At 37.4% G+C, this 15186-nt stretch overlaps 1 protein-coding gene across 8 annotated transcripts in view; it reads left to right on the top strand.

Moving 5' to 3' along the window:
* USP45 (ubiquitin specific peptidase 45) overlaps positions 1 to 15186 on the top strand; it is a 67191-nt gene that overhangs the window by 26198 nt on the left and 25807 nt on the right. For all 8 annotated transcript variants that reach the window (XR_002343647.1, XM_013992722.2, XM_001925580.5 and 5 more), the window contains 3 exons: positions 3405 to 3547; positions 3908 to 4003; positions 8396 to 8526. Coding sequence is in view for 7 of the 8 variants with exons in the window: in XM_013992722.2 (XP_013848176.1) it covers positions 3405 to 3547; positions 3908 to 4003; positions 8396 to 8526 (370 nt within the window). In the remaining variant the exon portion in view is untranslated. The remainder of the gene's footprint in view (positions 1 to 3404; positions 3548 to 3907; positions 4004 to 8395; positions 8527 to 15186) is intronic.

The raw sequence follows: 15186 nt of genomic DNA, 5'->3' as shown, positions 1-15186 counted from the left end.
AATAAACTAGGATCTTAAACTCTTAGTTGACAGTTTCTTAGCAAATGTACATGAATGCTTAGTTTCTAAAAGTTTTACCAGGATGTTATCATGAATTTAAGACTTAATATCTCTATGTTGTTCACTATATGTTCATTCCTTATACTCTGGACATAAATCATAAGCAGTTAAATATAAATAATTACAGATATTGGTTCATATAGTGCCTGTCAGTAGACATTTGATAAGTCAATTGAATTTGGATTCTTATTTTATAAATGTGGTGCTTAGTAAAAGGAAAAACTTGCAATTGAAATACATGTAAATAGTTCTTAGAAAATGGAATTCTGTTTTCTAGTTATATTATCTGATCTATTTAATATTCAAGTCTAATAGCATAATTAATTTTGAATATGTTCTCACAGACTTAATGTAAAAGTCAACAGACTCTTGCCACTTGTGTGAAGTGGCTATTTAACCATGAAATAAACTATTTTTATTGCCATTGCCCTGTGGATATGTTCTTTCTGGCAGTGCTGTCCATATTTGGTGGCTTTGCATGGAGAGCCAGGTGGTGCTGAAAAGCATCGCACAGTGAAGCGTGGATATATCTAGGTTTGACATTTGTCATCCCTTACTGCTGAAGGGAAGGGTAAAATCTGTTTTTCCATATGTTTATGCTTTTTTTTTTGCCTGCAGTTTTGACCAGATGGTCTTATGAACATTGTTTACTTTAGGATGCTATCCCAGATGTTTTGAAAACTGATGGGTAAATGTAGTACACAGATATATAAATCATTTGTGTGTTATAGTTTTAAAAATGCTATTTGGTCTTATAATATTAAAATATAATTTATTTCTGGAAGTGTTTGCCCAGGCAAATAATAAGTATATATTTACATAGATATTTTTATGTATATAGTTAATGTAATCTATATAGTTAATCTAATCTGTGTGGTTTATTCCATCCACTCTGTTTTCATATTAATAAGCTAAAAAATATTATGGCAACATTTAATAAGAATGTTAACTAAAGGAAACACTTCTGAGGAGTCATATTTGTTTGACTCAAATCTGTAAGAACCTTGCCTACTATTTTTTGTAATTCTGGTTGTGCATAAATCGCTGAAGAGAAATTACCTGGCAAAATAACAGTAGATTTATAATTAAAAGGTTATCATTATAACCTTGGGCAAATTACTTAACCCGTTGGAGACAGTTTTGTAAATGTAAAATCAGAGTAACAGTCTTGCCCTGAAAGATGGAGCACTGTTTGGATTTAATTACTCTTTCATCTTAAATCTTTTAAAAAGCACTATGAAACCATCTAGTGGCAACAGCTCTAATGAGAGCCTGAAACCTGCCAATTCTGGGCTTTAGTTGGAATCTCAGATATAATTAAGAGGTGGACTGCTCTCATTTGCAAACCCAGCCAGGATCGGTATGAGGCTTCCTTTTGTTTGTGTAGTGCTTCTTAAGCACTGGCTGGCTTTTTCGTTTGCTTTTCCATTCCCTTGCAGGTTTGAATATTGTCTGGCCTTTTCCTTCTCCTTTTCTCTATACCTGGCCTCTACACTTCTCTGACCTTTCCATTGATTGTACCACCCTTTGCCCTGAAGCTCTAGTATGGCGTTTCAATTTTTTTTTTTCTTTCTGCGATGTGCAGTGGCTTGATATGAGTTCCCAGACCAGGAGTTGAACCTGTGCCACAGCACCGAAACCACTGAATCCTAACCCTTAGGCCACCAGGGAACTCCTTGCAGTTTAATTCTTATCACTTATTTTAATGCCTGGAGGACAGAAGAGATCTATTTTGCTAGTTCCTTTCTGTGTTAACTCAGAATTCTAGGGTTGGCAGCTAAAAACAACTCTTCGTTATCTGGATGACAGCCAGTAACAATCAATAATGTTTAAAGAATAACAAATAAGAATAAAGGTGAAAAAAAGGGTAATGAAACATTGCAATGTTTCATTTATAATGAAACATTGCATCACAGGATAAAAGTTAAGACTTGAAAGAATCTTCCTTGTAATAGATTTGCTTAGTGAAAGAAACATCTGCAAAACCAATTTATTTTTTTCAATCATGTTTCCACATGTTAGGAGGAAAAGCCAAGATCATGAAAACCAGAAGGTCAGTATAAAAGATAAAACTCAGAGTAGCACTTCAGAAAATTCAATTAGAAATAAACTTAGATAAAATTATCAATTGGATAAATAAAATTAGATAAACTTGGGGGAAAAAATCCAGAAAATACAGGAAATTATTAAAGAGAAAAAAGAGCAGATAAACAATGGACATGAAGGATGCCTCATGAAGATAAGGATTTTGGCACAAATAATTTTGGCACAGATTGCTGCCAGGTGCTTTGCAAAGCAAATTTGGCTCATTTAATCCTTATGAAAACCGTATGATAAAATGTGTTAATAATCCCCTTGATTGATCCTAGAGCCCTATATCTAGATGCTTTTTCTTTGGCAAAAGTCCCAGGTGCCAAGTCAGACCTTATTCAAACCAACAGGATATGCATGACATCAGTCTGCCTACCTGAGACTAAAGTTTCTCTTTATGGTGTTCGTTTCCTGCTCCTGTCCCTGAGAACAGGGCCACCTCCACTCCTTTTCATCTCCCATAATGTTCTTGTACAGAAGGGCGGGGAAGGGATGTCTTATTTCCTTCTAAGAACTCATTAGATTCACAGAAAGCTAAAATTCAACTACATTTACTGTTTAATCTTGTAAGTTTTCGTCTATATTGAAGTTGTTGTTGTTTGGGGTTTTGGGGGTTTTTTTTTGGCTGCATCTGTGACATGTGGACGTTCCCGGTTGGGGATCGAACCTGTGCCAAAGCAGTGACCCAAGCCATTGCAGTGATCACACCAGATCCTTAAACCTCCTCGCCACAAGAGAACTCTTACATTGAATTTTTTTATTTTTATTTTTTGCTTTTTAGGGCCACAGGTGTGGCATGTGGAAGTTCCCAGGCTAGGGGTCCAATCGGAGCTATAGCTGCCGGCCTACACCACAGCCACAGCAAAGCCAGATCTGAGCTGCATCTGCAACCTATACCACAACTCAGTTCAACACCAGATCCTTAACCCACTGATTCAACCCGAGTCCTCATGTTTATTGGTTGGGTTCATTACCGCTGAGAGACAATGTGAATTCCAATGTTTTATTTTTAAATTCACATGGAATTTATTCTGCTTTGGGGTTTGAGGCACAAATGTATATGTTAAGATGAATTTAATTGCTTTAGCAAAAAGATCCAAACTGGAGGCATTTATTTTTGTTTGTATTTTTGCCCTTCAGGAATGTTGATGCAAAGAAAAATCATATTTAATTTTTAATAATGCATTTATATGATGTCAAACAATATGTATTTAATTTTAAATCTCATGTCCATTATGTTTCCTCTAACTTAGATGCATTTTCTAGAATCATAAAACTTTGTGAAGAAAAATATGAAACAGGTGAAAAGAATAAGGGAAGAAAAAGCAGCAGTGTAACATCTGTAAAAGGAATTACGAATTTAGGAAATACCTGCTTTTTTAATGCAGTCATGCAGGTAAGAGCCATAAAAAAGCTTTGTGAAATGTAAAAGGTTATTTTAATTAATTGGTTTATTGGCATGCCTATAGACTGTCAGATGACTGCTAAATGTTCATCTTGAAGTTTGTCTGATTTCTTTTTGTTTTAGGCTATCTTTAGCCAGTGTCATATACATATACACACCTTCTTTTTCCACCAGCTTCTGAAAGCTCTCTGTATTTTAGCTGTCAGTAATAGTGACATTTGGTAAATGTAAAATGTATTCAATTAAAAATACTTTTGCCTCGCCAGATGATATTTGAAACTTTTTGAGAGAATATTCTGTAAAATCAGAATTATAACTGAATCAGAAGATGTTACTTTTGTTTTCTTTCAGAATTTGGCACAGTCTTACATTCTTACTGAACTGATGAATGAGATCAAAGAACATGGTGTGAAACTCAGGATTGTTCCTTCCTTAGACTCTCAACTGGTGAGAAGTATAATTTTTTGGATAGCAAGTAGCTTTTTTTCACATGAACCAGTGATGTTGCCAAAACCTACCTCTCCTGTTTTTCAGAACTATCAATTGAGGTGGTAGCCAGAAATTTTGAAAACGCAATTCAAAAACATTTTGTGAAAATAAACAATTAGACTTAAAATTTCTATAATCATAGCTTTAAGATGTGTTATAGTTCAAATATATCATGGGTCAAATAACACAAGAAATAAGTTGAGGCAGCTTTCAAACAGACATACTAGAAAAGACAAAAGGAGTTTGACTTTTGTTGAGGAAAATGTCTAGGACTCCTGTTTTGTGATTACTGGTGATATTTGCTTAAATATAACATTTTTGTTCTTTAAATGTAGATTTAATTTTTATATTGACCATCTAAAGGGTTTTTTGGAACCTAGTTTGATATTGGGTTTTAAACTAATGAGAAAAGAAGAAGAAGAAAAAAAAAAGCAGCCTCTGATATTTAGGAGCAAGCCTAAACCCACAGTTGGCCCATGTTATTAAGACAGTCTCATAGACTATCAGCCTCAGGCTAGGTGACGCCAAGACTGTTAAAATGAGACAAAGCAAGGCCACTTCATAATTTTGTCTAAACACAAACAAAACAAGGTTACTCTACCACTTAGAAAAATCCCAAACACCCTCTCTTGGCCAAAATGAGTCACCGTGACTTTTTTTTTCACTAGTTACAGCTTTATCCTCATTCTAGTCTTCCTTTATTGAGATACCCCATCATAGAATTACCCCCACTTTCTTTTCTTTTTCTTCCTTTCTTTCTTTTCTTTTTTTTCTTTTTTTTGCTTTTTAGGGCTGCACCCGAGGCATATGGAGATTCCCAGGCAAGGGGTTGAATCCGGAGCTGCAGCTGCCGGCTTACACCACAGCCACAGCAATGCCAGATCCTGACTGAACAAAGCCAGAGATCAAATCCACCTCTTCATGGATACTAGTTGGGTTTGTTACTGCTGAGCCACAACAGGAACTCCCACCAAAGAGACAATTTTGGAAGACAGTATTATTGTATTTTTTTGTTAAAAGGCAGTCTATAAAGCCTCTTAAGATTTTTATGGTGGATCCCAATGCCCTTTTCTAAAGTGTAGTGAGATAGTGAAGATAACCGAATGGAAGTTAATGGGAGTCATTTGAAGAGATTTCTTATTAAATGTGATTGAATGTTAGGTTTAAGTATTTCACATGTGGAGCTGTGAAATTACCAAATGGCAATAAAATATTATAGCTGGTCACTGTAGGTTTGTGTCATTCTAAAGGGAAAATTTCAATTTTAGGTCTTAGGTTTTTAGGACATACAGTTGACCTGAGCTGTGAGATTATCAGTGTAGATCACTGTTGTTTCAATCACCAGTTTTATTTTGTCCTTTGTGATCTGTCCGCCTTTTCTTTCTTTTCCTTACCTTATTGTGCTGGCTTGAACCACCCATAACGTGTAGAATAGAAGTGATGAGAGCGTGTATCCTTGCCTTTATCCCCAAATTAGGGGGAGAACACTCAGTCTCTCACTATTATTAAGGGTAGGTATAAAATAAGCTACAGGAATATATTGTACAACATGGGGAATATAGCCAGTGTTTTAAAATAACTAGAGTAAAACCTTTAACAATTATGAATCACTATATTGTGTACTGGTAACATACAATGCTGTTCATCAACTACACTTTAATAAAAAGAAAAAAGGAGTTCCCACTGTGGCGCAGGGGGATTGGCAACATCTTGGGAGCACTGGGACTCAGGTTCAATCCCTGACCTATCACAGTGGGTTATGAATCTGGCATTGCTGTAGTTGCAGCTTAGGTCAAAACTGTGGCTTGGATCTGATCCCTGATCTGGAAACTCCATATGCCACGGGGCAACCAAAAAAGAAGCAAGAAAGAAAGAAAAATAAAAAGGATTTAAGATTAGAAACTGCACCACCAAAAAAAGAAAAGAAAAGTGAACTTAACTGTAGGTTTTTCCATAGGTGTTCTTTTTGTTTTTCTTTTTTTTCTGTGTGTGTTTTTTTGCCATTTCTTGGGCTGCTCGGCGCGGCATATGGAGGTTCCTAGGCTAGGGGTCGAATTGGAGCTGTAGCTGATGACCTATGCCAGAGCTACAGCGACTTGGGATCCGAGCCGCATGTGCAACCTACACCACAGCTCACGGCAACGCCGGATCCTTAACCCACTGAGCAAGGCCAGGGATCGAACCCGAAACCTCATGGTTCCTAGTTCGATTCATTTCCTCTGCGCCACCACAGAAATTCCTTTTTTAAATTTTTTTTTTAGAAATGGGTATTGAATTTTGTCAAATACTTATTCTGCATCTACTGAGATTATCACATAGCTTTTCTTTATTTTCCATTAATGTGGTAAATTACATTGGTTTTTTTCAGATGTTAAACCTATCTTGTATTCCTGGGACAAACCCCACTTATAACAATATGATGTATTATTCTTATATGTTGCTGGATTCAGTTTGTTTATATGAATATCAATAGTGTGCTTATTTCTTAAGAACTTTTTATTAAGGTATTCACACAGGGAAGTGTACGTCATAAATTTATAGTTGATGAATTTTCACAAGCTAAATACACTGAACTGAAATGGAATGAATATTTTATGCAAGAAATATTGCCAGCAGCTAGAAGCCCCTTCAGTTTGCCTTCCATCCCCTGCCTCCCTCCCTACAAGGATAACCTCGTTTCTAAAGGAAAGAATAGTTTTATTCATCTTAATATCATATATAAATGAAATTATACAATATGCACTCTTTTTACATTTGGCTTTTGTTAATATCGTAGTGAGAGCCATTGTTAATTGAATTCTTATCAACAAACTTTTATTTTCAAAATTTAAATATATTTTTGAAAACTGAGGTTATTTACTCACTCAGCTCTGAAGTGGGGTTTTTTTTTGTTTTTTTTTTTAAAGGTCTGCCCCCACAGCGTATGGAAGTTCCTGGGCCAGGGGTTTTGAATCAAAGCTGCAGCTGCTGGGCTACACCACAGCCACAGCAACGCTAGATCCAATCCACATCTGTGACTGGTACTGCATCTTGTGGCAATGCTGGATTCTTAATCCACTGAGCAAGGACAGGGATCAAACCTGCATCCTCATGGATACTAGTTGGATTCTTAACCCACTGAGCCACAACAGGAAGTTCAGTTCTGAAGTTTTTAAACTTTGTCTCAAAATGCTTTAGTCAGGAGCAGGAGATATAGCACCTTAATGTTTGAGCTTTGAAACTGCCTTAGATTTTATTTTTGACCCTTGAGGTAACTTTACCTTTACTTATTATTGCAGAAAGCCTTTTTAAACTTTTATTTATTTATTTATTTTGCTTGTTAGGGCTGCACCCGCGCCAAAGCACATGGAGGTTCCCAGGCTAGGGGTCTAATTGGTGCTACTGCTGCCAGCCTACACCATTGCCACAGCCACTTCAACACAGGATCAGAGCTGTGTCTGCAACCTACACCATAACTCATGGCAATGCCGGGTCCTTAACCCACTGAGCGAGGCCAGGGATGGAACCTGCAACCTCATGGTTCCTAGTCGGATTCGTTTCTGCTGTGCCATGACAGGAACTCTCAGACAGCATTATTTATATTCAAGAACTATAGAAAATTATAGCCTTCCTTTTCTGTGATATTGGCCAGATGGTGGATTTTTAAGGATAGTTGGTATGTATCATGTATTTCATGAATATGTGAATGTGATAACATATATGATAGTTGTCTTAGAAGGTAACATTCTATAATGTCTGAGGATATATTTGGGATCTGCTTTTTATTCATTGTCCACAAGGAGAGGGGGTTACCAGCGAGGATAACATTTGAAAAAATAAAACTTAGGAGAGAATTCTAGAATAAAGAGTAGCGATCCTTCACACAATTTTAGCTGCTTTAGTCAATCTTTATGTCTCTTTCCTTTAAAAGAGGGAGATGATGTACCAATTTTGTGACATAAGTTCCCATTTCTTATTTTTTTAGTAAAGTATGTTGGGAAAAGAAGGATATGGGGTTTTGCAGTAAATGTAACTTATGATTATTTGTGAATATGTACAGATATCAAATAGATGAGTAATTTTACTTTAGTTAGAAGAGCACATTTAGGGAGCTACAAGCAACTAAAAATTGGTTTTTCACTCTTAAGTTTTATTAAGTAAAGGTCAGAGAATATGAGAATACCTGTATTTTTCAAGGAAAGGTATTTACTTTCATTTTTTATATATTCATTTTATGAATGAGGGAATGATGTTTCTTAATATACTTGAAGCAGTGTAGTCATCACTGAAACAGTATAACTCTTAGGTTTTTAATAATATTTTATTTTAAAATTATATATTTCTGACATATAGTTGATCATGTTTTTAAAGGACCCATTAGTGGTGGAACTTTCAAGCCCTGGACCGTTGACCTCAGCCTTGTTCCTGTTTCTTCACAGCATGAAGGAGACTGAAAAAGGACCACTTTCTCCTAAAATTCTTTTTAATCAGCTTTGTCAGAAGTGGGTACATCTACATTCTTATTATATATAATCAGGAGTTATGAAACACTGTGTTTATTGTTTAATTTGAGTAGTTTGACTTTTACTGTGACATGGCTACTATCGCCTAGACTACCAAGAGAAAGAGCTAATATTTGTTTAGTTGCAGCTGTGTGCTTTATGGAAATTATATATGATAATACTCTGAAGAAATGATTGTTTATCCCCATTTTATGTATAAGGAAACTGAGACTCAGAGAAATTGAGTAGCTTACCTTGTTTCATAGCGATGAAGGCAAGATTCAGATAGAGGTCTGTCTTGACTCAGAAGCCCATGATGTAGTACCATAAAGTGAGAAGTGATAGTATTATAAAATCCAGAAGTGCTATATAGATCATCTAACCTAGTTTTCTTATTTTTAAAGATGAGCTTTGAGGCATATAGAGTTTAAGTAAATTTCTCAAGCTGTAGTAGTATTTTTAAAAACAAAATTCTTGTGTGCCTAGTAGTTTGCAACGTGCTTGTCTTTCTTAATGTATTTTGTACATCTTTCTGTGTTAGTACATGTAGATATACCTTATTTGATTTTACATATAAATATATGTGTGTATTTGTGTGTGTGTGTGTATCGTTGTACTTGTGAGAGAACATCTGTAAGATAAATAGAGTTACAATGTTAATTTGAGGAGTTCCCGTTGTGGCTCAGCTGGTTAAGAACCTGACTAGTATCCATGAGGATGTGGGTTCAGCCCCTGGCCTTGCTCAGTAGGTTAATGATCCGGCATTGCCATGAACTTCGGTGTAGATCTCAGATGTGGCTCGGATCTGGCGTTGCTGTGGTTGTGGTGTAGGCTTGCAGCTGCAGCTCTGATTCGACCCCAGGGAATTTCCATATGCTTCAGGTGCAGCCTTTAAAAAAAAAAAACATTTAATTTTAAATTTTTTTTTTTTTTTTGGTCTGTTTTTAGGGCCTCGCCCGTGGCATGTGTAAGTTCCAAACTAGGGGTTGAATTGGAGCTGCAGCTGCTGGCCTACACCATAACTCATGGCAACGCAGGATCCTTAACCCACTGATCAAGGACAGGGATCAAACCCGAATCCTCATGGATACTAGTCAGGTTCATTACTGCTGAGCCATGACAGGAACTCCAATTTGAAAATATTTTAAAATTTTCATTTTCTTGCTTTATTATGTTTACTTTAAAAAGAGATATGTCTATATTAACAAAAGGGATTTATTTTAAAATCTGATGAAGATATAAGCTAAGGCGTTGAGTATATTTTTGGACTTTGCTCTGTTCTTACCCCAATACTGTACTGTCTTGATTACTGTAACTTTATACATAGTCAGTCTTGGAATGGGATGGTATAAGTTCTCAAACTTTCTTTCTTTCTTTTTTTTTTTGGAACTATTCTAGATACTTTACTTTTTCATGTAAATTTTATTTTATTTTATTTTATTTTATTTTTTTTTTTTGTCTTTTTGCTATTTCTTTGGGCCGCTCCCAAGGCATATGGAGGTTCCCAGGCTAGGGGTCCAATCGGAGCTGTAGCCACTGGCCTATGCCAGAGCCACAGCTATGTGGGATCCAAGCCGTGTCTGCAACCTACACCACAGCTCACTGCAACGCTGGATCGTTAACCCACTGAGCAAGGGCAGGGATGGAACCCGCAACCTCATGGTTCCTAGTCGGATTCGTTAACCACTGCGCCACGACGGGAACTCCTCAATGTAAATTTTAGAATTAATTTGTTAATTGGGATTACATTGAACGTGTAGATCAATGTGGAGGGAAATGATATCTTAACAATGTTGAGTTGTCCAGTGCATGATTATGATATACCTTTTCAGTTTTTTAGGTCCTTGATTTTTCCTCATCAAAGTTTTATGGTTTTCATCCTACAGATCCTGCACCATTTTGTTAGATTTATCTTAAGAATTTCATGTATTTTTGAAATGCTAGTTATTGTAATTTGATACTTTAAGATTTTTTTCAATTTCCAGTTGTTCATTGCTAATATATAGAAATACAGTTGATTTTGGTATAGTGACCTTGTTTCTTGCTGCCTCGCTTGGTTCACTTACTGGTTAGAGTAGCTTTATGTGGATTCTTTTGGGATTTCCTGTGTAAACAATGTTATTGCTAAGCAAAGACCATTTTCTTCTTTTCCAGTCTGTATCCTCTTATATATATTTTTATTTTTAGAGCCACACTGCAGCATATGGAGGTTCCCAGGCTAGGGGTCCAATTGGAGCTGTAGCTGCCAGCCTATGCCACAGCAATGTGGGATTTGAGCAATGTCTGTGACCTACCCCACAGCTCATGGCAGCACCAGATCTTTAACCCACTGAGCAAGGCCAGGGATCTAACCCACATCCTCACGAATACTGGTTGGGTTCGTTAAATACTGAGCCACGAGGAGAACTCCTTATATATTTTTCTTTTTCTTTCCTTTTTTTTTTTTCTTTTTTTTGTCTTTTTGCCTTTTCTAGGGCTGTTCCCGCGGCATATGGAGGTCCCCAGGCTAGGGGTCCAATCAGAGCTGTAGCCACCAGCCTACACCAGAACCACAGCAACCCGAGATCCAAGCTGTGTCTGCGACCTACACCACAGCTCACAGCAAAGCCAAATACTTAACCCACTGAGCAAGGCCAGGGATATAACCCACATCCTCACGGATAGTAGTCGGGTTCATTAAACACTGAGCTATGAGGAGAACTCCTTATATATTTTTCTTACCTTATATCATTGACAAGGACTTTTAGTATAGTGGTGGAGTGGTCAAATGAACATCCTTCCTGTGTTCCTGATATCAAGGGCAGAGCATTCAGTTTTCCACACATAAGAATAATAGCTGTAGTAGAAACCTTTCATCAGGTTGAGGAAATTTCTGTTCCTAGTTTTTTTGAGAGATATTACTGAGTATTGGGGAATTCCCTTGTGGTGAAGCAGGTTAAAGATCCAGTGTTGTCACTGCAGTGGCCTTAATCATCTCTGTGCCATGGGTTCAATCCCTGGTCCAGGAACTTTCATATGGCCCAGAGAAAACATGGGATAATAAGTGCTTATCATTTTTTAAGAAGAAAAGATAGGTATTAAATTTTACCAAGTGCTCTTCTTCATCTGCTAAAATAATCACTTTTTTTAATCCATCAAAATAGTGAATTGTATTCATGGATGTTCTGAATAGCTTTAGTGGATATATTTGACGTATAATTAACTGTACGTATTTAAAGTATACTATCAGTTAAGTTATGACATGTATACACTTGTAACACCATGGCCACAGTCAATATGATGAATGTATCCATTGGCCCCTAAGAATTTTCTTGGACCCCTTTGTAATCTCTCTCTTTGGACTCCTTCCCCTGAGCGCTGTCCCAGGGCTACCATTTACCTGTTTTTTGTCACTGTGCTGTAGTTTGCATTTTTTAGAATTCCATGTATATTTGACCCTTGAACAACACAGGGGTTAGGGACACTAACCCTTCCTGAAGTTAAAAATCTGCATATAACTTTACAGGCAACCCACTCTCCAGATCCCTGGTTATATATTTGTGGGTTCAGCCAACTGGGGATCATGTAGTACTATAGTACATATTTACTGAAAAAAATCTGCCTGTAAGTGGACCCACACTCTTCAAACTTATATTGTTCAAGGGTCAACCATAAAGGGATCATGCAACCTATAGGCTTTTTGATCTGGCTTCTTTCACATGGAGTAATTAGTTTGAGAGTCTTCCATGCTGTATGTATACATTAATTGATTTTTGAAAGTTGAACCAATCTCTTGAAGATTTTGTTATAATAGTGATTGTCAGATGTTTTGACCACTTGTGGTGAATTGTTAGAAGCAAGTTCTTCGACTGTCTTCTGGCCTTTTTTTTTTTTTTTTTTTTTTTTTTGCCCCTTTTTAAGACCACATCTGTGGCATATGGAACTTCCCAAGCCAGGGGTCAAATCAGAGCTGTAGCTGCTGGCCTATACCACAGCCACAGCAACGCCAGAGCCAAGCTACGTATGCAACCTATGCTGCAGCTTGCTGAAATGCCGGATCCTTAACCCATTGAGCAAGGCCAGGGATCAAACCCATATCCTCATGGACACTGTGTCAAGTTCTTAACCTGCTGAGCCACAAAGGGAACTCCCTGGGCTTTTTCATTAGTTTATTTCCTCCTTGAATACCTTATTTGCAATAGTTTAAGACTCACAAAAGGTTACCAGAAGAGTACAGTTTCAGTGTACCCTTCATCCGGCTTCCACCAATGATAATATCTTATATAATAACAGTGCATTGACAAAACCAAAGAATTGACATTAATGCAAAATTAGCAGCTCTGGTACAGATCTTATTTGTATGTCACCAGTTTTTACATGAACTCTTCCTTGCAAGATTTAGAGATGCTGTAGAGTGATTCTGTTTTTCCATTCTTATTCATGCCTGTCTTTTGCTTCCTTTATTTCTTTATGTTGCTGACTAATACTGATATGCTGAGCTTTCTTTGGGTTTTGTCCATGAGGAAATTACATACATATATATATATATTCCTAGTTTTGTGATATTCTGTGGTGTGTCATATACCTTAAGGGTGCTACCAAATTCTCCAGATAGAACGAGAGAAGAGTTCCCGTCGTGGCGCAGTGGTTAAAGAACCCGACTAGGAACCATGAGGTTGCGGGTTCGGTCCCTGCCCTTGCTCAGTGGGTTAAGGATCCGTCGTTGCCATGAGCTGTGGTGTAGGTTGCAGACGCGGCTCGGATCCAGCGTTGCTGTGGCTCTGGCGTAGGCTGGTGGCTACAGCTCCGATTCGACTGCTAGCCTGGGAATCTCTATATGCCGCGAGAGCGGCCCAAGAAAATGGCAAAAAGACAAAAAAAAAAAGAACGAGAGAGTTCAGTATAATGTAGTATTATGGGTATTTCTTCAGTGTATCTTCTAATTTACTAATGTACCCTTCAACTGTATATAGTTTGAGTTTATCTTTTGCATTTTTGTGTCTGTGGTTTTATTTTCTTATTTCTAATATTTTTAACAAGCTATCCTATATGTACATGCTTTCATTTAGTTTTTTCCTATTTTTCTTAACATCTAAGCTTTTATTGGAGGTATGCTTTTATTTTATGTTTTTGGACCTTCCCAACATATTTATGATTAGGTTTTTGTGACAGTTTTGTAAAATTTATTTGGAGTGAAGTAAATTTGTTTCAGTTGGTGAGTTTTCAACATTAGATTTCTTTGCGTGTTTTATAATATTGGATTGTAGGCTTCTTTGGAGGAAAGTTGTTTTTCTGTTCCTATCTTTGATCCCTTTGCTTTTTTCCATTTCCTCCACCCCTGCTTGTTTCCTGGACACTCTCATCTCCTTCTCTGCCTCCTATCATCTCCCTTCCACAAACCCCTCCTCTCTCTGCCTAAAAATTTTAAATTTTAAGATAGCCTCACCCCCTCCCTCCAGGCTGCTGGACTTGGAGGTGCAGGTTTCTTTCTGTTTTTTTTCTATTGTCCTTTTAGGGCTGCACCCAGGGCATATGGAGGTTCCCAGGCTAGGGGTCCAATCAGAGCTGGAGCCGCTGGCCTACACCACAGCCACAGCAACTCGGGATCCAAGCCGAGTTTGCAACCTACACCACAGCTCATGGCAATGCCAGATCCTTAACCCACTGAGTAAGGCTGAGGATCGAACCTGCGTCCTCATGGATGCCTGTCAGATTCATTTCTGCTGAACCATGATGGGAACTCCAAAATGCAGGTTCCTTAATGGTTCAGTTCCTGTGCTGTCCTGGTTCGGGGGATGTGAGAGGAGTCTGCAAAAGACGCATCTCAGCCTCAGGTTGTATCTGTGTTCTGTTGTAGCCTTAGGCAACACTTGCTTAAAGGCTTACTCTCCCTGCTCTTGGTAAGATCTGCCAGACTTAAACAATGAGCCTGGCTCTGGTCTCTGTCTGAAATACTTTTAGTTCTCTTTACCCTTCAGGACTGAGCTCTTTCAGGGCTAGAGTCTTATCAAGTCTGTTTTTCAGTCTGCTTACAATTTTGTGTTCTATTTTTGCTTTGTGGGAGATACACACACACACACACACACACATACACACTTTTTTTTGGTATTGATTCTCACTTAAGCCTTTTTATTTTTTCTTTTGGGCCACACTTTTGGTATGCGGAAGTTCCAAGGCCAAGGGTCAAACCCCCACCGCAGCAGTGACAACACTGTATCTTTAACCTGCTGAGCCACCAGGGAACTCCTAAGCCTTTTGTTTGTTTTCTCTTTTTTATATTTTGTTATGTTTGGAGCAGAGAGAGTTTTGGGGTTATGAACAGACTGATTCATCTTCACCTAGAAGACATCACAAAGTCTCTCTTATTTTAAATTTCTTTTTAACAGTCTGTCCCTGTTTTATGAATATGCATCATACATTTTCCTCCTAAATTTTAGATTTTTAGGCATTCCCAACTCTTTCTCATAGTAACACTTTTTATTAAGGTACAATTCTTGTGAGTGTTTACTGTTTCCCTACCTTTGAATAGGGTGAATTTTTTTCATATATTTGGTGATTTTTCTGTTTTTATCCTTTAAGTTTGAAGGGTGTTAAAATTAATATCTTTTGGTATTAGTAGTTTAGATAGGCTTTATTAGAGATTCTGTAAGTCATCATGATTCGTTCCCCAGTCCTAGGTAA

Source organism: Sus scrofa, chromosome 1, assembly GCF_000003025.6.
Source record: "Sus scrofa isolate TJ Tabasco breed Duroc chromosome 1, Sscrofa11.1, whole genome shotgun sequence".
In the NCBI taxonomy this organism is placed as follows: Eukaryota; Metazoa; Chordata; class Mammalia; order Artiodactyla; family Suidae; genus Sus; species Sus scrofa.
Note: the sequence above shows the minus strand (reverse complement) of the source record. Positions and strands in the feature narration are given on the sequence as shown.